The 26,153-nt window shown below is 35.6% G+C and overlaps 1 protein-coding gene across 1 annotated transcript in view; it reads right to left on the bottom strand.

Annotated features, from left to right (window-relative positions):
* Positions 1-6,316: 6,316 nt before the first annotated feature.
* The window catches only part of LOC124370049 (BTB/POZ domain-containing protein 17), a 55,462-nt gene continuing 35,625 nt past the window's right edge, over positions 6,317-26,153 (bottom strand). The window contains exons 7-9 of the mRNA XM_046828368.1: positions 12,917-13,131; positions 9,726-9,928; positions 6,317-7,629 (exon numbers count right to left, since the gene is read on the bottom strand). Coding sequence (XP_046684324.1) covers positions 7,201-7,629; positions 9,726-9,928; positions 12,917-13,131 — 847 coding nt within the window. The 3' untranslated portion in view covers positions 6,317-7,200. The remainder of the gene's footprint in view (positions 7,630-9,725; positions 9,929-12,916; positions 13,132-26,153) is intronic.

Genomic DNA, 26,153 nt, shown 5'->3' with positions numbered 1-26,153 from the left:
GCCCAACATCCCATATTTGGGCTGTCAATTAGAATTAGCCTATCCCTGGTGACTCATGTGCCAGCACTCCATTATTTGGGCAGTCAAATTAGAATTATCCCTGATACCTCTTGCTCCCAACACACCCCATATTTGGACTATCAATTAGAATTATCCCTGGTGCCTCTATTGTCCAGCACTCCATTATTTGGGCAGTCAAATTAGAATTATCACTGGTGCCTGTTTTGTCCAGCACTCCATTATTTGGGCAGTCGAATTATAATTATCCCTGGTGCCTCATGTGCCAGCACTCCATTATTTGGACTGTCAATTAGAACTATCCCTGATGCTTCTTGTGCCCAACATCCCATATTTGGACTGTCAATTAGAATTATCCCTGGTGCCTCTTTTGTCCAGCACTCCATTATTTGGACTGTCAATTAGAATTATCCCTGATGCCTCTTGTGTCCAACATCCCATATTTGGGCTGTCGATTAGAATTATCCCTGATGATTCATGTGCCAGCACTCCATTATTTGGGCAGTCAATTAGAACTATCCCTGGTGCCTCTTTTGTCCAGCACCCCATTATTTGGGCAGTCAAATTAGAATTATCCCTGATGCTTCTTGTGCCCAACATCCCATATTTGGACTGTTAATTAGAATTATCCCTGGTGCCTCATGTGCCAGCACTCCATTATTTGGACTGTCAAATTAGAATTATCCCTGATGCTTCTTGTGCCCAACATCCCATATTTGGGCTGTCTATTAGAATTATCCCTGGTGACTCATGTGCCAGCACCCCATTATTTGGGCAGTCAAATTAGAATTATCCCTGATGCTTCTTGTGCCCAACATCCCATATTTGGGCTGTCAATTAGAATTATCCCTGATGACTCATGTGCCAGCACCCCATTATTTGGGCAGTCAGTTAGAATTACCCCTGGTGCGTCTTGTGCCCAGCACCCCATTTTTTGGAGTGGTCAGTATTAAGAATTTGAAAAATAATAGTTTTTACCAATACTTTCTTTAGTGTTAATCAATGTTTAAGTAACTCAGAAAAAAATATAACATTTATAGAGGTCATCAAAAAGTTGGGCATATTTGGGTTAACCAAAATTGCAGTTAAAATTCACTGCAGTATTAGAATGTTATTCAATAGATGGTAATAAGACCTTAACCAACTCCAACAATAATTATTTACAAGTGCAGCAGTTAAAACAAAATGTAATCTTCCCCAATTGTCCCCAACAATATAATGCTTCAAGATATAATTTCTTTTGACCCCATCTTCAAGTACAGCCATGTAATGGTAACAATTCAGATGTACTGGAATGATCATTGCAGACAAGTTCAGGGCTTATTCCATGTAAATCTGGCAAACAAGTAGTTCCAAAATCCTTGATAGAAATTATTTTATGCAATTGCAAGAAGGAATGCAAAGGTGTTTATGATTCCAGGAAGTCGGGACTGAAACATTCCTATTTTCGCACATGTGATCAAGGGAGGATCTCTCCAACTATTGACAACAGTGACTAAGAAGATTGAAACAATGTCAATTTGTAAAGAGAATAATAAAAAATGCATAAACAAAATATATATCCCTCTAACTAAACCTTATCCCTATAGCATTCCAACGTAGACTATATATTTTTTTTCTGTATTGAAAAATTACTTATAAAAAATTCTATAAATTATTCTTTAACAAAATTTAAAAAATTATCAATGAATTAGTATAAAATGTTTTGTAAAAAATTAAATTAAGTTTAGGGTTCATCATTCTACATGGAGGATACATTCTATATGAAATTAACACACTAAAATAAAAAAAAATACTTAACCACTTCAGATTTGGATAGAATTTGGTATTAAGATAGTCCTCATTTAGATTATGAAAATTGCCAATTTCTCCCAAATATATCAGATGATTTCAAAGTTATGGCTATGTAAAGTTTCTCAAAATCCACCACAAAACAGCAACCAACGTATTTTGTAATCACCATACCTTTCCTCCTAATTGAGGTAGAGAGATGAGAGTGGTGTAATTTTATTTAGTGTTGAACGCTCTTTCTTTTGGTGTACAGTACTACACACTTTGTCATAAAAGGTTTTTTTTTTGAAAAATCAAATTCAAAATTTTGAATTTATCAAAAAGTGCATTTTTAAAATTAAAACAATCCTATAAATAGTTTATAATGTTGGTAAGTGATTCTCAAAACGTTAAAGTGGGAGGATAATGGGTTCATAGTAAAATATAATTTTAAAAAAGGTGTTATTCACATGTGTCAAATTTTATAGAACTGTTATTCAGCCTACTCCTGCTACGTTTTTTCAACTGTATTATATCATGAACTTAAAAATACATTTTTAACACTTACATATTAGGCAAAAGTTATACAGAATGGAAGATTTGTGAAGTTTTTATGGCATGTTGTTTTGTAAATCCTTTCTATGTTGGGAACTTTACAAAGTACGTCTGTCAATAGTATCCACAATATGTCTTGATGAAGGACCAGGAGGATGCGGAAATGTCACTTTTACTTCATCCCCTTCCCTCATTCTTCTCCAACACTTATGCTAGCCACCACTTTTGATCATATGCAGGGATAAATATAGCCACTTCTGCCATTTTTAGGTTTTCTGGGTGTACTTTAATATTCAAATTCAAAATATTCTTTATTTACAGTTTCATCAAGAAATTGCAATGGCGTCATATAATAATAAACCTAAAGCTAGATACAATAGTTTGTCTGAACTTAAGAGATAGCTATTACATCACAAGTAGATCTGTCTTGTTCACCCTCAGGATTACTGCTTTAATGTAGAGGTTTACGACAGTCAAAATCCCAAGCGATCTGAAAGCTTTTCTGCAACTGTCTAAGGGTTTAAGGTTGGCAAGTATTCGTATAGCTCTTTTTTGCAACATCAATATTCAGTGTAGGTTGCTTTCAGAAGTCCCTCCCCAAACAATAAGGCCAAACTGTATATGCGACTCCATTAAAGCATGGTATGCTGTTTTAGCTGATAATAAATCTCCAATCCATCTAATTCTACCCACCACATAAACACCAGTGCTGAGTTTCTTACAGAGGTCATTGATGTGGTTGTTCCATGTTAAGCCTGTGTCTAGTGTAATCCCTAGTAGCTTGATTTCTTGTACTGTTGTCACATTTGTTAGGTCTGCTATTGGCTCTGTTTTGCAGCTGAAGTTGATATGGACGGTTTTTGAATGGTTGAGAGCCAAATCATTTTGGTTGCAGTATTCTTTTGTTCTGGTAAGTAAGGTGAGGGCATCTTTGTTGAGTTGCTTTGCGCTGTCATTGTGTAAGAGTAGAGTGGTGTCGTCTGCATACATAATGCATTCAGACGTGGTGTTTTTTTTTAATATGCTAGGGAAGTCATTTGTGAATAAAACATACAAGACCGGACCAAGCACTAACCCCTGGAGTACTCTCTCTTGACCAGCTGAGGCTCTGATTCATTTCTACAATTTGAGTTCGTCCTCGAAGATAACTAGCAAACCATGCCTTTGCCCTGCCTTTAACTCCAAGTGAAGATAATTTTTGTAGGATAAGACTGTGGCCCAGACAATCGAATGCCTTGCTGTAGTCAAGCAACACTGCCGAGGCATGTTTGCGTTCTTCTAGTTAGTCAATGATGAACTCAACAATGTCTGTAACTGCACTTGATGTTGACCTTCCCTTTATGAATCCGTGTTGATGTTGGCTGATAAGGTCTTCTTTTGTAAGAAATGCCATTAATTGAGTTAGAATAATTTTTTCGATGATTTTGGAGAAGACGGATATAAGTGATATAGGGCGGTAGTTTTTAACATCTGTAACGGAGCCATTTTTGTGTTTGGGATATATTTTTGAGATCTTCAATAAGGATGGGAACTGGCTGAAGGTGAAAGATTTGTTGATGATAATTGTTAATGGACTTACAAGTTGATTTACACAGTGTCTTATAGCCTTAGCTGGGATTTCATCAATTCCATATAATAGCTTGGGTTTTAAAGTTGCTATGGAATCTTTTACATCTCTGATCGTAACAGGTTGAAGCTGGAATTGACATGGGTATGTGTGATATCCATGGTGAATAATCTGATTGTAGATTTCTGCTTAAAGTTTTTTCAGCTATCTGAGAGAAGTAGAGATTAAGATGGTTTGCTAGGATTGTAGGATTTTTTGTCACCTTTCCTTCTATTTCTAGTTGAAGTTTGTGTTCCTGTGGCTGTTTGATTCTACGTTCAGAGTTTACTATGTTCCACAGAGCTTTTGATTTATTTTGAGATAGAGCTATGTGGTTAGTTGTAGCATATCGTTTAAGATTCCTCAATTTGAGGTCATAATCTTTCTTCCTGGCAGTAATGGTGGATTTATCGCCGGTGGACCCTGAGTTTTTATATGCTTGTAGGGAGTTTAGATACTGCTTTTAACTGATTTGCTTGCTTGTCACAGTGTGTATTTGGTTTGGTCTTTGTCCTAGGCTTTGTTTTTATGGGGCATGTTCACAGTTCCTCTGCTGTAACTCCAAAGAATATTTTTGTATACAATTTTGATATACTTGAATGTCTAGGCATAAAAAAGCATGATACTCCTGAGCTCCCTTAATAGTTACTAAAACAATTATTCATAAATTTCTCAGTCTCAACATACTCATCTTGGCAGGTGAAGGTAAAATTAATTCCAGATAAATTTTCAACTACCCATTCATAGAATGGAAAAGGAGTTAAAATTTGGTCTTCATATACACATTGTAGACTTGTTCTTTCATCACGTCTTTTCATTGAACCTCTAACACCATCACATGGCCTTTTTCCATGGGCAGTTGCAGAAAAATGCCACACTGCCTCTACACCAACATCTTGCTTATGATAGCGTAAGTTAATACTAGTTTTTCTTATTTTTATATAGTGTTGCAAATCCATTTGAGTAATGACAAAGTTTTGGCATTAACATGAACAATCATTTAGATCGGTCTCCTGGATATTATTTATGAGTGTCTCCTTACATTTTCAAATAAAGTGCATTAAAAAATCCGTTTTAAACTAAAAATAATTATTTTATAAATAACTAAACTGCCGTCTTAGGGACAGCTCTCTTTTTAAGTACCCAAATTATAATTATGATAATAATCACCATCACAGTGAAATTAAGTAATGTAAGGATACATAGTACGACATTTTTACAAAAACTTGTAAACACCCTTTCTTAAATTATTATTTAACTATAAACCCATTAGCCTCCCACTTTGAAATCTTAAGAATCACCTATCAAAAGTATAAACTATTTATAGGAATTTATTTAAAATTTTCAAAATGAACTTTTTGAGAAAATTTAAATTTAGAATGTTAGCACTATTTGCAAAAGGTAAAAAATACCAAAATTTTTCAAAATTCAAAATTACCTGATGTGTGTGAGAAAAACGTGTCAGATTTACAGGACTACAGCAAGAAGCACACTGAAAATAGCATTAACTCCTCCATGACAAGTCAGTTTGTTGCATGCACTGAACTGTAATCACAACTTTGCAGAAGCAAAGAAAACAAACTGAACTTACATTCTGAATTTACCTCATATGACAAAACGAACAATATCTGATAGATCATTCTCTCTGTCAGTTTGTTGCATGCACTGAACTGTAATCACAACTTTGCAGAAGCAAAGAAAACAAACTGAACTTACATTCTGAATTTACCTCATATGACAAAACGAACAATATCTGATAGATCATTCTCTCTGTCAGTTTGTTGCATGCACTGAACTGTAATCACAACTTTGCAGAAGCAAAGAAAACAAACTGAACTTACATTCTGAATTTACCTCATATGACAAAACGAACAATATCTGATAGATCATTCTCTCTGTCAGTTTGTTGCATGCACTGAACTGTAATCACAACTTTGCAGAAGCAAAGAAAACAAACTGAACTTACATTCTGAATTTACCTCATATGACAAAACGAACAATATCTGATAGATCATTCTCTCTGTCAGTTTGTTGCATGCACTGAACTGTAATCACAACTTTGCAGAAGCAAAGAAAACAAACTGAACTTACATTCTGAATTTACCTCATATGACAAAACGAACAATATCTGATAGATCATTCTCTCTGTCAGTTTGAAGTTTTGAAAAATGAATTGATTTTTAATAATTTACTGTTAAATTATGTTATGTCATACCGCAAGTGCTGGCAATGCTCCACATCGATACAGTAGCCACACAGCCACGACAATATTCCACTTTTATTTATATAAACAACTAATTATAATCACAGTCAACACAAGTACAAAAATGTATGTTTCAAGTGACAGAACAGAATAAAACACAAACATTTTAACAAAGTTATATTTATTATACTTTTTCTATAACACATATTTTTTCTCGTACAAAAGTTTCAGTCTTTTGTGTTATAATTCAGCAAAAGAGCTGAACCAGTGATAGTAACAGCTAGGTATGTGTTACAATTCTCTTATGTAAAATATAATAGTTTTAAGCTTAACAATCTGTTTAACATTTAACTTAACATACTCACATTTTGTGATATTTTCATACAATATAAAAAACAAACAAATACTGACTCATTGACTTTTAAAGTCAACCTCTCTGTTAAAAATACCATGAAAAACATTACTGACAAAAACAAGGTTGGAAGAAAAAAGAAAAATTAATGCAATATACAGCACGGCTGATTATGTTTTATCGGTAACATACACATATACATTACAAGAACCGTTGTGTAAGTATAAATAAAATGTGCACAGTAACATTAAAAAATAAAACACATTATTCAGATTTTTAAAAGGGGGCATAATTTTTTAACAACTCATCCCCAATCATAAAAGTTAAAAAGCAAGAAAATTCAGCAAGGCAACCAATAACTGTAATTATAACAAGCCAATCAATTAGACAACTGCAGTCAAAATTAGCTGCTTTGGTTGCCAGTACTAACAAATAAACTGTAAAATAAAATGTTGCTAACCGACAGATGGAACATTGTGGCACATCAATGTGACTTATTATAAACAGAACTCTATTAAAGCTTGTCTCGGACAAATGTTCTTTCTCAGCAAACTCCAAATTATCATCGTAAACGACTGATGACAATGTCAAGAGATAATCCACATTTCATAATTCAAACTAATAAAAAGATCTTTGGTAACTTTCAAACCATTTACAACATATTTACAGCAGCAAAGTTACAATGAAGATGTCCACTTATCTGACCAACATTTCTATCGGAACATTCTCGTCCGGGTAACAGTACTCAGTCAATGGTGTGATTACGATGTTTAGTTTAAAAACATCCCTGTTTTCCCCGACAAGGAACGGGGATTGTTTGGGGTTATTGAATGATTCATTTAAGTCGTCGTACTCCACAATGTCGTCCAGGTGCAGGACCTTGTCCTCCTGACTGAAACGGTGGCACCTCTGGTATACCGCCATGGTATGTTCAACGCCGTCTTGCACGCCCGTGATGAGTAATCCGATCCTGGCTCTGAAGTCCTCTCCTCCAGAGGGGAACTCCCGACAGGTTACGGATACCCGCACAGTACGAAGGACACATTCCGGTACTTCCATGGTGCCTTGCCATACAATCAGGAAAAACTTCCTGAACCAAACTCCTTTCGGGTACAAGTCAATGACCTGCAACAAGAAACAATGAAAATATTACTACCCGAGCTCCTGAGACAGATGATCAATCTCTCCTTAAGAATGGAGTAATACACAATCAATAATGGTAAAACATACTCTCGTCGTACAGTTCAACAATAGCCCGAGTTAGCTTATATACACTGATTTGTGCGTTTTGTCACAGTTCTGAGATTGGCATCCTAAAATGTTCCTGGTGTGTCATCCTAATAACTAGGTCTATGTCTGGAGATTTAAGGTTGTTTTAGTGCTTCTAAGATGCTAAGACCTACACAATATCATGTGACAGAGCCGCTAGTGAGTCACAACAATCAGCTGATTGAATAGCATTACAATCATTATTGTTGGATTGTAATCATAATACCATTACCTATTGTAGGATTTAGGTTTCTTTTGATAAAAAAAAAATACTAAAATATAAGATACTGTATGTATAAATTACAAAATAGCTCTATTCACATAGTAATTCTAGCAAATTTTACATATCAGAAGAACTGTGTAACTAAAAACATATTAGTTTTTTTATAAGAACAGAGTACAACATAGGTCCAAGAATAGTATCTCAAAAGGTTGGTAGAGAGTTTTGGGACGCCCTGTATAGAAAACTGAAGTAACATGAACAACATTTATACAGCAGCTTTACTGCAGACTACAAGACAAGCTTTAACTCTGGAGCTGGCAGCTAACAATCCTGTATTGACAGGATATTTTTGCTCTGTTTACAAACACTCATTCTAAATTTAAGTCTACACTTCAAATACTGTTTTATAATGATGTTACTGTTGTTTTATCCAGTAATATTTGTAGAATTATGTAACTCATTGATTTACATATTTTTTACATTGGGTGAAACTTGAGATTAAAAAATTAAACTTACAAACTTTTTGGGTTGACCATGCCTAACAAAACTAATATAAAGTTGGAAACTGATAATTACAAAATAACTAAAAGATAAAGACAAAATGTCTAGTTCCAGAAAATATTATTTGTATGAGGGGTTTACAACAAAATATTATTTGTATGAGGGGGTTTACAACAAAATATTATTTGTATGAGGGGTTTACAACAAAATATTATTTGTATGAGGGGTTTACAACAAAATATTATTTGTATGAGGGGTTTACAACAAAATATTATTTGTGTGAGGGGTTTACAACAAAATATTATTTGTATGAGGGGGTTTACAACAAAATATTTGTGTGAGGGGTTTACAACAAAATATTATTTGTATGAGGGGTTTACAACAAAATATTATTTGTATGAGGGGGTTTACAACAAAATATTATTTGAATGAGGGGGTTTACAACAAAATATTATTTATATGAGGGGGTTTACAACAAAATATTATTTGGTAAGCTATTTACACCAACCTAGACCTAGAATTCTAGACCTATTTCAAAATATGGGTTCAGTTCAAAACAGGTAATTGATACGCTTACCGGCAAAATACCAACACTTCTGTCTCAAAATTTCCAACATGCAGTAACTAGTACTAAAAGGGATGATTGACCATGAAGACAAAAATATTTACATGAAAATATTTGAAAGCACGGTTTAGTGAGATAGACTGATTCCCTTACCAGCAGAACACCAAAACATACATAAAATTTAAATAAAAATAAACAATTACATTCTTATATTCTGTCACTCACACAATCAAACTGAACTATATTTATCGCTCTTCAGATAATAAATATATCAAATTAAACCATTGAAATAAATCTTTTACAGAACAACAATAATAACAACACAGTAAACTCTGTAGACTCTGTTAGAAGACAAGAATGGTGACTCTTGAGAAACAATGAGAAACAATCACGAATCACAGCAGTTTAGAAGGAAGGATAAGAATTAGAAAACACTTTGCTTAGATAAAACAACTCTTTCGTCATTTCCATGACCTAAATATCATCATTTAACTTGATTTTAAATGTCATAACAAATGAATCATTTGAAATCATGAAGTTCAATTTTGAACAACTGCCATCTTCAGGGTTAACCATAGCACAATGTTCAAGTAGCAGTATTTGGAAAAGTATTACAAACTAAACGGAATGGCCAAATTATTTTTTTAAAGATCCAGCACTGACCCAGTCACATGACTTCTCGCCAGCATACTCTGCAACAACGGCTTGACTCGAGAATACAAGGGTGCGAGTGTTATATGCCTGTAGCTGGGAAAAATTCTCGACTGAGAGCAAGGAGCACCATCTGTCTGCTGTATACAGTCGAGGTGTGAACATCAGGCGACCATCCTCCATCTGACACACCTGCAAGATCCTCTCAATCTGGTCTGCAATCATAAAATTAACTATTATACACACTCGTAATATAAGTTCCCGCAATCATAAAAGTAACTAATGTACACACTTGTAATATAAGTTCCCGCAATCATCAAAGTAGCTATTGTACATAACCATAATATAAGTTTCCACAATCATCAAAGTAGCTATTGTACACGCTAGTAATATAAGTTCCCACAATCATTAAAGTAGCTATTGTACACGCTAGTAACATAAGTTCCCACAATCATAAAAGTAGCTATTGTACACACTCGTAACATAAGTTCCCACAATCATTAAAGTAGCTATTGTACACACTCGTAACATAAGTTCCAACAATCATTAAAGTAGCTATTGTACACACTCGTAACATAAGTTCCCGCAATCATCAAAGTAGCTATTGTACATAACCATAATATAAGTTTCCACAATCATCAAAGTAGCTATTGTACACGCTAGTAATATAAGTTCCCACAATCATTAAAGTAGCTATTGTACACGCTAGTAATATAAGTTCCCACAATCATCAAAGTAGCTATTGTACACCCTCGTAATATAAGTTCCCACAATCATTAAAGTAGCTATTGTACACGCTAGTAATATAAGTTCCCACAATCATCAAAGTAGCTATTGTACACCCTCGTAATATAAGTTCCCACAATCATTAAAGTAGCTATTGTACACGCTAGTAATATAAGTTCCCACAATCATCAAAGTAGCTATTTTACACACTCGTAATATAAGTTCCCACAATCATTAAAGTAGCTATTGTACACGCTAGTAATATAAGTTCCCACAATCATCAAAGTAGCTATTTTACACACTCGTAATATAAGTTCCCACAATCATTAAAGTAGCTATTGTACACGCTAGTAATATAAGTTCCCACAATCATTAAAGTAGCTATTGTACACGCTAGTAATATAAGTTCCCACAATCATTAAAGTAGCTATTGTACACGCTAGTAATATAAGTTCCCACAATCATTAAAGTAGCTATTGTACACGCTAGTAATATAAGTTCCCACAATCATTAAAGTAGCTATTGTAAACGCTAGTAATATAAGTTCCTAGTAATCTTTTATCCCCTGCTACATATTGAACACCACATAAAAATAATACACTTTGTCAAATAGGATTATGCTAACTGAAGTGGCACGGCGTATTGTTACATATCACTTCTGTGTGTTGATGTTTATTTGACACGAATCCTTGAGATAAAAGGTGGGTTTCTGGTGAATACTGTTACGGTTTGTTTGGTATTTGTTACTTGTCTGTCGGTATTAATGACATGATTTACAACCTAAATAAACAGATATTCTGAATGTGTTGTTCTCCTTCACAATGTTGAGTAAAACTTTGCATTGAATTACTGGACACTGTGTGATGGACTGTTTTCATCAATACCACATCAAGTGTTTTTTAAAATTTGAGTGAACTGTGTTGTAAATTTGTGTAAATATTTTGACAGCTAAATGTTACCACAAAAATATAAGTCTCAAATGTTGAGGTATTAAAAAAAAAAAACACAACCAATTTAAACACTTAGGAGGAATTTTTTCTTTGAAATGTTAAGTTTTAAACTTTTTTTACAAGCAGCAATATTATTAAGGAATTACGTATTATACATAATTTTGAAAAGTAAATTATAAGGTTTCAGATAAATATTTCATTTTGAATAAAATATTATGTGTATGTTAAGTATAAAGAGGATCAAATTTCTTACATTAGGCTATTATTTTTATTTACAGGAACAATACATGTACATATTCTCAATACTAGGTCAGATTCCAATGAGTTACATCAATATTACCTGGTTTACAATGTTGTGATGAGTGATCATAATTTTTTTTTCTCAAAAGTTTAATTTTTAGTTACACTGGGTTGCAAAGTGTACCGGGTTTAAAGTGTTTTGCATAAAAAAAATCCACACTGGAAAATTTTTTGAAACACTCACCACAAGTGTTATACTAGATTTTACTGTCTTAGGTTGATGCTTTATTTATCTTATTATTATGGTTGTTGTAAATGACCAGAGTATGGTAATTACCGGTTGTATATGGTATTCATTTTGTTACATAGTTTCTTGTTATTAATCATTTTTTAGGCATATTAACCTTTTTAGGCTTTTTTAGTGTTTTTGTAAGAATTGCATGTGACTTGATGTTAGATTGTGAATCAATTGAATGGAATTGATATATTTTAGTTATCAGAGAAACAATCATGGTATCGAAAATATAATTCATACAAATGTCGTGCACATGTGCATAGCCAAAAATAAAAACCATTTGCAATTTCGCTTAACATTTAAAACTCTTAACCATGGACACTGTAATAATACATACCCAAAATATGCCCACTTCCTTTTGAAAACTATATATAGCTCTACCATTTATAACATCTTAAATACATGGGCTGAAAACTAAAGACTGACTTTGAGAATCCTCTACAATGGCCTAATATAGTTCAATTGTTACTGAAACCTTATCTATTAAATCAATAATCATGGCGGGTAACTGTTAATTCTATAATAAAGAAGTGAAATAGTAGCCTTTAGTTTTTAAAACATACAAAATTTAAGTTAGTTGAAATAATTTGTGTAACAAAGCTATGTAAAACCTCTATTACTATACATGGGTGATAAAGGCAACATGGCTCTCGTGCCATAACACCCTATTGTGCAGTATTAAAAGGGATCAGATAACTTGGTACATGAATACCTATTAGTAATGGTTTTCAATCAGTTATTAAAATCTAGTTGATTTTAAAAATTACAAACTTAAACGATGTAAAAAAAACAGTATTTTATAATGCTCCCTAATAGATTGTAGGGATTGTAAACCCATTTTTAACTAGGTTTAAAATTTTAAAGATAAAAGTAGTTCCTACAAGTATTTATTCACTACAGCAAGTTAAAATTTAATTATAGTACAGTTTTTCAGCTAGTGTAGATCACCAGGACTCGGGACTAACAGAGATTGACTTAAAGGCAATACTTACTGGAATGGTAGGACATTCCGATGGCCATACGCTCAATAAAGAACTCTTTGTAGGCTTTTGTAAGTGGAGACAGCAAGAGTTCTGCGAGCTGTCGGGGAGACATCATCGGGAACCTGATAGGTTCCATGACCTGCTTTATCATCTGAAACATTTCTTCTTCAACGTCCGGGTCGTCTTCAAACAATGTTTGTGCCTCCAGCCACTGCACCACGATACTGCCAACAAAACGACTATTACACAAACTGCTATCGGTTGGTAAACATTCAACTTCCAAACTGGTTACACATGAGCCACTTATACATTTAGATGAATAACAGACACAAATAAGTATTGGAATTGAAAATTAATTCAAAATCACCTGAGAGCCTGAACTTTCTTCCTCTCACGTTCTTAGAAAACTTTGTTGCTTATAAACAACCCAGTTACTTACCTGCAGAATATAGAAGCTTTCTCATTTGAATTTAAATATGATATATTTAGCTAAAACAAACTTCAAGCAAATAAAATCAAAATATCCTACATAACCAAACCTGTGTTTAGGGTGTTTCAAAAAGGACATTACAACTTATAAAAAAAAATGTATATAAATTTATTCAAAAAAAGTAATATGCTGGTTTTAGTATTGTTTAAACATATATATCAAGTTTTGACTCGCGTAGTTCGCTAGTGAAGAATCGCGACACAAGTACTAGCGGCAGTTACGTTAATTTGTTTATTGACATTCTTTTGTACATTATCAGAGAGATAAGAACAAGGGTCTTAGAAGTACATTGTTAAAATTCAGTAGCTGGGCATTTTCAGTACATTGATAAAATTCATTAAGTTGGTAAAAAGGATGTTCTTGTAGCACTTTAGACGTCATTCAAACTGCAGCTTGGTCTTCTTCAGGTCCTCTGAAAGGGCATTCCATAACTTAGTTCCTGCGTAGGACAGTTTCCTATCTATGGCTGTCAGTCTGTGTGCAGGCAGTTGGTAGCTAGAGGCATGTATGGTGTTGTAGCTGTGATTTTGGGCATCGGTTCTTATAATGCTTCGCTGTTTTGTAATTAAAGGCGACGCAAAAAAGACTGAGTGGCAATTTATGGTTTATTCCATTTTGAATTTTAGGCTTCTATCAAGTCAGTTTTACCTAATGCTACTACACTCAAAACTTATGGAAGACACAAGAATTTAAAATAATGATTACCAAATGTCCGAAAAATCATTCTACGAACAGATGTGGAGTGTTAATTTGTTACTAGATTCCACAACACAGGACTACACTCTACCTCTATTATAAGCCGTTCAAAGTTTAAGTCGGCCTTTTTTTAACAGGTAATAATATCAGAACTGAAATGAATAACACCTGTATTCAAGGAGAGTTGAGACGCAAACACCTGTAGCCACTCCGTGTGAAAGCACCAATGCTCATCCATTGTTTGAAACCCCGTAAGTCCAACAGGCAAACAATCAGCGATAAAGAGCGAAAAGCTGAGATCGGCGTTTTGCTGCCCGTGTGAAACAACCTAAGTAGGGTATTGAATCACACTATGGAGTGGTTCACATAACCGATCGCAGCCGACCAAAACATGCATGCACGACAATCGTAAACAACCGCCCACCACTACAGGATTGCAACCGACAGCGGTGGTGTAATAGATATATAGGAGCAATATACAGATCCAGAGGGGCTGCTAGTTGATAGAGGCAGACACTCCACTCTTCTTGAAATGTGAATGCCGGTATGTTCAACATAGAACTGTTTGTAGAAGAAATTATGAACAATCCAACCATCTTGGACATCACAATTAATTTTTTGTAGCAATAAATATTATTACGTTTATTAATTGTCCACTAAAATAAATATATTTTTTATATTATTTTTATATAAGCATAAAATATCAAAACTGATTATACAACACTGAAATGTAGAAAATTACTAAATCTGACACGTTATTAACACTGAAAATAGTACATTAATTATTCCTGCAGTCAAGTAGAATCCTGATCCCATTACTAAAAATATATAAACATGAATGTTAAAACAACAAATATTTATTAAAAGAAGTTGATAATTGATTATTCGTGTACGCTATACATTATTTTCTTTCTTACATCCCAAGTAAGTCCTTTAACATTAATAGCAATAATTAATTAGTACACATTTTTAGTAGATATTATTTAAATCAGATTATGAATCGGATTTAATGTAGGAGTAACTAACTTACTCTTTTTAGACAATTAAAAAGTAGTTTAATTTTGTAATAATTTATTTATTTACATGTTAAGCTAGAATAAAGTAAGAAGTTTATATTTTTTCATAACACACAAGGTAAAATATCTGATTATAAGTGACTACAAGTTTTGATTTAGTATTTAGTCCACAGATATCATATGAAATATTGCAAATAAAAAACGATAAAATATTTTATAGTATAAATAAATATATCATAGTGTTTTTTGTAGGCTTCTTCTTCATCTAAGGAGCGGCTTATTGCAATCTCAAGAGCCTTTTGAACACCCCGGAAGACATAGACATAGACATAGATATTTACGAGGGCTGTTTTTTTTTTCAAGTTCCGTTTGTTTCTCCAAATAACCAGCGTAGTGGCGGGAGGCGGGGCTGCGTGTTGTGCAATTGCGCCGCTCCCCCACTACAACCAACGCCGTTGCCGGCTCCAATCCATCAGTCGTAGCCGAGCTACGGGCGAGTAAAGATGGCCGCTACGATCAATTCTCCCGCCAGTTGTGAGTTGCGAAGTGTGATTCGTTTCCTTCAAGCTGAAGGATGTAGTGCTGCTGAAATCCATTGCAGAATGAGTGTTGTGTATGGTGAACACTGTATGAGTGATAGCGCGATAAGAAAATGGTGTAGGCTATTTGCTGAAGGTCGAACAGACGTCCATGACGAAGGCGGTCAAGGACGCAAGTCGGTCGCTACTGCAAGTTTGGTTGAACGAGTTGACCAAGCGATCCGGGAGAAACGGAGGTTTACAATTGATGAACTTTCTACCGAATTTCCAGCCATTTCAAGGTCTTCCTTGTACAAGATTGTGACCACCGAGCTAGGGTACCGAAAATTGTGTGCCCGTTGGGTACCCAAAATGTTGAGTGAGGATCACAAAACGAAGCGAATGGCGTCAGCCCTAACTTTTCTGACGCGATATGACAACGAGAAAGACAGTTTTTTAAAGTCTATTGTTACTGGGGATGAAACTTGGGTCCTGTATGAAAATCCAGAAACCAAGGAACAATCAAAGCAATGGATGCACACTCACTCCCCTAGCAAGCCCAAAAAATTCAAGCAGACTTTGACCAAAAGGAAAACAATGGCTACAGTGTTTTGGGACCAAAAAGGTGTGCTTCTGGTTGAGTTCATGCAACAGGGAACAACGATAACAAAGGAATCATACTGTGAGACTCTACATCGCCTCCGGAGAGCAATACAAAACAAACGGAGAGGAATGCTGTCATCCGGCGTGGTCCTGATCCACGATAATGCACGACCGCATAGTGCCAATGTCACAAAACAACTTCTGCAAAAGTTCAAATGGGAAGTTTTCGACCATCCGCCGTATAGTCCTGACTTGGCGCCCAGTGACTATCACCTCTTTCGAGAAATGAAGGCGTGGTTAGGTGGACGACGCTTCGCTGACAACGAAGAGCTTCAAGCAACTGTAAGGGTCTACCTGAGCTCACTGGCGGCAGACTTCTTCGAGGAGGGTATAGGAAAGCTTGTCTCTCGCTACGACAAGTGCCTCAACATTTTTGGTGACTACGTAGAAAAATAAGTAAGAAATTACGAATCTTTTGGTAATAAAATCATCTTTTTATCTCAATGTGTTTATTATTTATGGCCTATCGGAACTTGAAAAAAAAACAGCCCTCGTATTTGTACAAAACGTTCTTTACATGTTTTTTTACAATAGTGAACTGGTACATTGTCATAATATACAATACATACTAAAGCCTTATAGTAATTTTATTATGTTACAATAAAATTTAGTCAGAAAAATAACAAAAACTTGATTTTTATTTAGAAATTAACTAAGGAGATTTAGCTGTAGTTCATCTATTTCATATATAGCTTTGTCAATAAGAACAGTCTTTAATTCATTTTTAAATTTTCCTATGGTCATTGACTTAAATGTTAAGGGTAGGTTATTGTACAATATCAACCCCGAATACAAAGGGCTTTTTTCATAGAATGTTGAGTGATGGAGGGGTATTCTAAAATTAGCGTTATTTCGAGTGTTATAATTATGTTGAAATCTTAGATCTTCTATTAGTTGGTCTTTGCTTAAATGGATATAAACCAACAACTCATATATGTACAAACTGGTTAAAGTTAATATTTTTTTATTTCTAAACAATGATTTGCAAGGTGCTCGAAAATGAGAATTTGTCATTATTCGGATAATTCTTTTTTGTAATCTGAAAACTGCTTTAATGCCAGGAGCTAGACCCCATAACACAATCCCATAACTAAGAATTGATTCCACATAACCATGGTAAACAGATTTTAGAACGTCAAATGAAACATTTTCTCTTAAGTGCAAAAATATAAAAGAAATGGATCTTAGTTTTGACAGAAGGTCATTTAGATGAGCTTTCCATTTAAAATTACTATCAATTTTAATTCCCAAGAATTTATGTGAGTCAACTAAATTTGGGAAGTTAAAATTGCCATTTTTATTATTTCTAATACCAAATTTTATTACTTGGGTTTTATCTATATTAAGTTTTAAACCATTGGAATGAAACCAAGAATCCAAATCATCCATCACTTCTGAAAGAGTGATTATTAGTTCTTCACTAGTAGAGCTTTTGATAATAGCTGTTGTGTCATCAGCAAATAATATTAAATCTTTGGTAATAGATCTAGGAAGATCGTTTATAAAAATTAAAAAGAAAAGAGGACCCAAGATAGAACCTTGTGGCACTCCCACACTATTACTTTTCCAATTTGAATACACTTTATTGTAGTTCTCTTGAATAACTGTTCTTTGTTTCCTTTTTGTTAGGTAAGACTTTAGAAGGGACAAACAATTTCCACCAATGCCATAGTCATGTAGCTTTAACAGTAAGACCGAATGATCTACACAATCAAACGCCTTAGACAGATCACAGAAAATACCGGCTGTATTCCGTGACCCGTCCAGACCATGTAATATGCTGTTTGTAAATTCTGTCAAAGCTGATTGAGTATTCATGTTTTTTCTGAACCCGAATTGTTTATCGTAAAAGAGTTTGTTTTTTTCAAAGTAATCAACTAATCTAGAGTGAATAATCTTTTCAAATATCTTTGAGAAATTGCTTAGAACTGAAATAGGTCGATAATTATTTAAATCTAACTTGGAGCCCTTTTTAAAAACTGGAGTAACTTGAGAATACTTTAATCTATCAGGAAAAGTCCCTTCATTTAGACATTTGTTGATTATTTGTGTCAATGGTTCTGAAATGATATCAACAGAGATTTTAATTAGTCTTATTGGTATCCCATCCCACCCTACAGAAATTTTATTTTTAAGACCTAAAACACATCTCCTGATCTCATCAACTGTACAAGGTTCAAGATTGTGCAATGCAACCCTCTCTTCAGTACAAACATTTCTTAATGAATTATGAATTCCTTTTACAGTAGCCTTTGGAACACTAATTTTTTGTACAATGTTAGAAAAATAATCATTAAAAAGTTCAACAATTTGAGCTGGATTACTTATTTCCATGTTATTTGAATCTATTAAAGTAATTTTATCTTCTCTGTTTTTATTATCTTTACCGAGTACTTTATTCACAACATGCCAGGCAGCCTTGCATTTATTTTCTGAGTTCTGTATAAACGAGGAGTTTGCCCTTTTCTTTGCCTCAATAACTACTTTTTTGAAAATCTTTTTGTAGGATTTAACATAACTTAGAAATTGTATACTTCTACTGAATTTTGATTTCCAGTGAAGTTCACGTTTTCTTTTTGCTGATATTTTTATTCCTTGTGTAATCCAATGTAAAACTACTTTTCTGTTTAACTTTAACAGTTTTTGGAACAAAAGCAGACTCATAATGTCTTAAAAAACAAGTTAGAAAGTTATTGTAGCTTTCCTCGGCATTTATACTTGGGCTTACTGTTAAATCGTCACAATTTTTTAGTGATTCCATAAAAATATTAATTTGTTTACTAGAGAATATCCTTTTCCTTACCAGTATTTCTTTAAAGCCTTGCTTTTCTATTGTATTTTGTGGGATATTTAAAAAAATCGCATTATGGTCAGAAAGACCTAGGTCAATATTCATTTTGGCTATAACATCATATCCTTTTCTAGTTAATATGTTATCTATACAAGTTGAAGTATTTACTGACACTCTAGTTGGATCACCAAACATACACTGAAAACCATTACATTCAATTATTTCTAAGAATTTGCTTGTTATATCATTTTCTACTAGTATATTTACATTAAAGTCACCCACTATTAAGATCGATTTATTCTTTAATACTTTTTCAATTATTAAGAACATTTTCTCAAGTTTGGCAAAAAATATTTTTCTGGCATTATAGTCTGGTATAGTGTAGATAGAAACAATGACTACGCTATGATCAAGAAGCTCAATGCACGAACATTCAAAAATAAAATCTTCATATAAATCAATAAAAAGTTTAATTGGTATATAGGGATAGTGTTTTTCTATTAAAAGACAAGAACCTCCTCTTTGATTATTTTGTCTTACATAATAATCACCTAAAATATAATTATTTAATGAATTTAATATATTTATACACTCATTGTCAAGCCAATGTTCGTTCAGTGAGATTATCTTTATTTTTGATTCTGATAAAAATATATTTAGTTCTGAAATTTTGTCTTGGCTTATACCTCGGATGTTGTAGTGCATTATTAAATTATAGTTTCTAGCATGCATATTATTATTAGCTTTGGAGCATACTAAGTTAGCCTTATGAAGTTGATTTTGCATGTCTTCTTTGGGAAAATTTCTGCTAATTACATTTGGAATTAAAGGCTGGTCTAAGTTTGCCGAGACTGTGTCGTTGTCAAGAAGTTCTAGTTTAAAACTACACTATTACCAGTTACATTTGTTGAAGATGTATTAGTGGGAGAGACATTTTGTAACTTTGTAGGTGTCTTAGTGAGAAAGGTGTTTTGTGAAGATGTAGGAGAGTCAGTGAGAGAAATAGTCTGTGAGAGTGTAGGTGTGTCAGTGAGGGACAAACAAGATGCAAATGTATCTACACTGAGACCTATATCACTGAGCACAACAACTTCACCGGAGAGTGGAGACTGCGATGAAGGAGAGATATCTAGCTGCTGTTTCTGCGCCTGGTGCTCAGCTAATTGTTTCCTCAGGGTTCTGACAAACTCGTTGTGTGTGAGGCCTCTCCACAGTTGCCTCTGTGCTGTTGGTTGTTCATACGAGACTATGCAGACTGTTGCTCCGGTAACCTGCTGAAACTCAACAATGTTCTTGGCGAAATGAGATACCTGGATCAAGTCTCTAACACATCCGACTGCAGAACACACCAGTGTTTTGAGATCTTTCGAGATGAAGTCTTCTTGAAGTTTTAGAAAGGCAGCATCATATTCTTGTTTTGTTGGTTTTCCACTGTACTTGTCCTTGGTAATTAGACTATACACTGATGGACCATTGATTACTTTCTGATACGCCAGGTGTTTATTTACCAAATCAGATGTTTTAGGCCGGCCAAATCTTTTCCTAAAAACAACGGCAATGCCAGCTGACATGTGTTTCTCTGTGTTTTCAAAATCGGCAGATATGGAGTGTGCAAAACCCACCGATTGGTCATTTTGAAAGTGGTCCATCAGTTGGTTTATGTCTGTTTCAAGAACGGTAATTTTACATGATGGAATAGAGAAAGGATGTGTTTGATTTTTAGGTTGTCTTGGCACATTATGACTTGTGCCCTTCATTTGTTTCAATTTAGAGACCATATCTGCTATCCTAGCTTTTCCTTTCATGTTAAAGTGGAGTCCGTGTGCTGTGAAGACGTGCCTTGGAAGCATATGCAGAGGCAGAAGCTGTAGGTCTGGAAAGTTTTCAGCTAACCGTTCAATTTTGGAATTGATTATAGATATCTTTAAATCAAGCTGAGGCAGATCGTGTCGCATCGGTATTGTAGACAGAATAAGATTGATGTGTTGGAAATCATTTACTAATTTAGTGATATCATTCATTAGTGTATCAATGCCTGTAGTCTGGATGTTGTTAGTACCAGCCAACACTAGAAGGTAGTCACTGGGTTCCAGCTCCGCTGTAAGATCTTTAACTTCTTTTGTTACCTGGCTGAACTTTGCTCCAGGTTTAACAAACGAGCAAACATTTAAGGTAGTCTTTTGTTCTATAAGACGACCTAGGTCCCTACCATGGCTGTCTGCAAGTATTATTAGATTAGATTTACTTTTCTTAGTTGCTTTATTCACATGTACAGTTTGGTCTCGGGTCTTAACTCGACCTTTATTTTGGTTTGGTGAATGCTCAGCAGTTTTATTTACCAGTGGCAGGGAGTATTTGAGACAATGCTGACCTACTGACTCAGCTTTATTTATTTTGTCCTGTAACAGTTTTTTATCACTATGAAGAATTTCAACAACACTTTGAAGATTTTCATTTTCATTTTTTAATTTGTTTAATTCTTCCTTTAATATTTTGACATGTTCCTCATTCGGTTTATTTTCCTGTCTTTCAACATTTGCATGGGTCTCATAAGTATTTATTTTGGGTAGGTCTGTTTTGATGTCACTTTTTCCACAAAGAATCAATTTCTTTGCAATACCCTCTCCCAGCTTCTTGTATTGCAGTTTGTATATTAAGTAGGTCATAATAGAACGTTTCTGGATTATATCCAATTCGTTGATCTCTGAAGAACCAAAACACTCCTTAAAGTCAAAACCCACAAGATCCTTCCGAGTCAATAACATCCCAATCAACCTATCCACAAAGAGAAGCACATACACACCACAGTCACTGCCATTTCTTTGTTGAGGACAGCTTACTTCAGTGAAACAACTTGGACCTGTTGAGCACATACGCAACTTCAACCTCGTGAATACATCTCTGGCATGGCCAAGATTGTTATTATTCATCGAATCAAAGTAATAAAATGTATTTTCAGTTTTGGTATAAAGCAACAGACTCCAATGAGAGCCACTGACTTCCATTTCTCCTTTCGAGTCATTAATTGGTATGAATACATAGGATTTATTAAAAATCTCATGTTCCAAAAGGACATCAACGTTTTCCGCACACTTAATAGCTTGACCGATGCATGGCTTCATAAAGTAGGCATCCTTCATTATACTGCTTTGAAGAAGTAAGTCGAAATACAATGAGATCAGATCATCCTGAATCCATCCATTTGCCAACAACGTGGAACATAAAGTAAAATCATTTCCCTGTGCAGTCACACTACCAGCCTGTCCATCTAAGCTTTTACCTTTCAGATTACTCAGTTGCTGTTCCAATTCTACTATTTGTTGCTTCAGTGTGTTTTCCAGACCCTTAAAGTCATTGACTTGATTATTGAACCTTGAATTTACACTTTCTGCAATTTTATTTAGTTGAATAATCCTACTGTTTAGAAACTCATTGTCTTTCCTTAGCTGGTTTAGTTCATTGTTTAATGAGGCTGTGTTAGCAATTTGCTCCTGAATTATATTATTCTTCACTTTAGCGTCTTCAATATACGTTGATAAGTCTTGAGTTAATGTTCTTATAGTGTCTTTGTGTTTTTGTGCATCCACTTCAACATCCGCCTCCATGCACACAGACAACTCAAGCTCCTCCAACCGAACTGATTTTTCCTTTTGCAAGGCTTTTTCAATGTCAGTACATTTACTTTCTAATTCATTATTTTGGGATTTTAATAAACTGTTTTCTATTACTGTTTCGTTGTATTCTTCAAGAATATTTGTAGTCACTTGCAGAATTTTAGTGAAATCCTCCGGCCCATACCTATCAATCAATATTCCAAATATATTATGTAGCTCACAAGCGTGTTCAGCCACTCTAGTCTCCAACTGGCTGTTGATTAAATGGCTCTCATTCACTCTATTCTCATTTTCTATGTTTAATGAGATGCCTTTGGAATATTCATTTATAGATTGTTCAATTTCCTGTAGTGCGCTGTTGAATTTTAAATTTCTCATTCTGGGTTTACCAAGCTCAGCTTTATTTTCACTGTAGAAGCACAAATCCGAAGATTTTAGTTTTGCCCGCTCATGAGTACCATAAAATTCAACATTGTAGTAAGTATTGGTATCTTGGTGTACGATACTTTTTATTTTAGCCGGCCAAGGTGGGTAACCCTTGACTTTTCCAAAAACATTATCTCCAGTGGCAAAATGCATTTTACCGAAATTATTGCAAAAACTATTTAATTATTTGCAAAATCATTCAACAAAATATCTTTATTGTCATAGATTAAAAAAATAAAATTAATAATAAGAAGGTAAATTAAACTATGGTTTTGAAAGCGGTATTGATGGGATGTTTGTTTATAAACATTAGCAGAAGACAGTTCAGTTAAATTGCACAGATGGTCTATTGGAAGCAGAGTGGTTGACCTTGACAAGACAAAACAAGAGACAGCCACAGCTGCTTGATAAACCAAGCTACCTCTATTCAGTGCCTGTCACTACTGGAGTCAATCAAGTGCTCACTTCCTGTCCCTTTTCATTCAGTCACAACATTAATATTATTTCAGCTATACTCTACAGAACAATAAAAACACATCAGTGTACAAGTTTGTTAAATAAAATCAGTGTTCCAATAGATTTCGCCACTGAAAGCAGTTGTAAATATGCTTAAATTACAGTTCTACAGTGTCAGAGAAAACATGTGGTTCCAAGTTTGACAAATGTAAGTAAATGTTAAAATAGTCCACTTGCACAAAATAATTCACCAAAAGTTAAACTTTATGTCTTAACAGAAGCTCTTTTACCTGTACCAATGTTATATTACGTTTCAATAAGTTAATTTATATATTATAACATTAAAATTGGAAAAAGGTGTCCCATTACTGTCATCACCACACCACTCAACACCACACTACCTACCAAAATCCAAGTGTACCACGAGGCCGACCAGTCTACCGTTTCAGTATTTCTACAAACCGCTGAAAACAAGCTATAAGGTTCTCATGGGGAAATTTATCACCCTTGTCCAAACTACCAAATATGGTATACCGCTCCCTTGCTTACTGCAGGACAGTCAAAGTGCGGGTGTTCAGCAGTTTCCTCCTGCTCGTCACACATTCAATACAGTGGATCCTCCCGAAGGATACTGACTCTGTGAAAATGCTTCCTCAGGTGTCCCATAATCAGACCAACTACCCGAGAAGACACCGATCTACTTAGTGAAAGAAGGTAAGACGCCACCCTACGGGAAGGCGACTGTAGAACCATTCTGCTCATTCTCAGACCTGTACGCAGCCTCCACCTTCTCTCATGTTCAGTGTGAAAAAGTAGGCTAATAATCATGAGTTATTGAGCATATATGGACTCCTCTCCAACTGAAACCACCAAGATCTATATTTCGAAAAAGATTGGCACGTCCATAAGGTTTGGTGATCGTTTGTGACAACTGGTTGCCAGTGTGAACCTTTCAATGCTTCCCCAAATATTACTACATCGCCGGAACTGCTACACACTGCTGTCGGCTGTGATGTAGTAATGGTAGCGGTTGTTTGCTATCCTCACTCCTGCACGCAGTGGTCGGCCGCGATGTAGTAGTGGTAGCGGTTGTTTGCTATCCTCACTCCTGCACGCAGTGGTCGGCCGCGATGTAGTAGTGGTAGCGGTTGTTTGCTATCCTCACTCCTGCACGCAGTGGTCGGCCGCGATGTAGTAGTGGTAGCGGTTGTTTGCTATCCTCACTCCTGCACGCAGTGGTCGGCCGCGATGTAGTAGTGGTAGCGGTTGTTTGCTATCCTCACTCCTGCACGCAGTGGTCGGCCGCGATGTAGTAGTGGTAGCGGTTGTTTGCTATCCTCACTCCTGCACGCAGTGGTCGGCCGCGATGTAGTAGTGGTAGCGGTTGTTTACTATCCTCACTCCTGCACGCAGTGGTCGGCCGCGATGTAGTAGTGGTAGCGGTTGTTTGCTATCCTCACTCCTGCACGCAGTGGTCGGCCGCGATGTAGTAGTGGTAGCGGTTGTTTGCTATCCTCACTCCTGCACGCAGTGGTCGGCCGCGATGTAGTAGTGGTAGCGGTTGTTTGCTATCCTCACTCCTGCACGCAGTGGTCGGCCGCGATGTAGTAGTGGTAGCGGTTGTTTGCTATCCTCACTCCTGCACGCAGTGGTCGGCCGCGATGTAGTAGTGGTAGCGGTTGTTTACTATCCTCACTCCTGCACGCAGTGGTCGGCCGCGATGTAGTAGTGGTAGCGGTTGTTTGCTATCCTCACTCCTGCACGCAGTGGTCGGCCGCGATGTAGTAGTGGTAGCGGTTGTTTGCTATCCTCACTCCTGCACGCAGTGGTCGGCCGCGATGTAGTAGTGGTAGCGGTTGTTTGCTATCCTCACTCCTGCACGCAGTGGTCGGCCGCGATGTAGTAGTGGTAGCGGTTGTTTGCTATCCTCACTCCTGCACGCAGTGGTCGGCCGCGATGTAGTAGTGGTAGCGGTTGTTTGCTATCCTCACTTCTGCACGCAGTGGTCGGCCGCGATGTAGTAGTGGTAGCGGTTGTTTACTATCCTCACTCCTGCACGCAGTGGTCGGCCGCGATGTAGTAGTGGTAGCGGTTGTTTGCTATCCTCACTCCTGCACGCAGTGGTCGGCCGCGATGTAGTAGTGGTAGCGGTTGTTTGCTATCCTCACTCCTGCACGCAGTGGTCGGCCACCTCGCTTGAATAAATCGCGTCATCACCACAAGTTATCGCGATTAGGCTCGCTTAAGTGTGTACTGGACCTTACAACATAGTTACGGTGACAAAGCATGCTGATTCATCTAATAGCAATTTGTAGAGATTTTCACAGTCTGTACATTAAATTCACTGCTTATTTAAGGTTTTTTTTTCACAGTGAACAAAATTCACGGTTTTCAGGGTCGGGTGAGGACCTGGCATTTCGGTAAAATATAACACTAACAGTAGTTTATTCTTATTAATGTTATTCTCTTTGTTGTGTCACAAATACTGTGACATATAAATTTATATTTTCATTTATACACAGCAACTCTTATTTTACTATTATTGTGATTATTATTACTTTGCACAAATCTAGATT

This window comes from Homalodisca vitripennis, chromosome X (genome assembly GCF_021130785.1).
Source record: "Homalodisca vitripennis isolate AUS2020 chromosome X, UT_GWSS_2.1, whole genome shotgun sequence".
NCBI classification, from domain to species: Eukaryota; Metazoa; Arthropoda; class Insecta; order Hemiptera; family Cicadellidae; genus Homalodisca; species Homalodisca vitripennis.
This window is presented reverse-complemented; position numbering and strand designations above follow the sequence as displayed.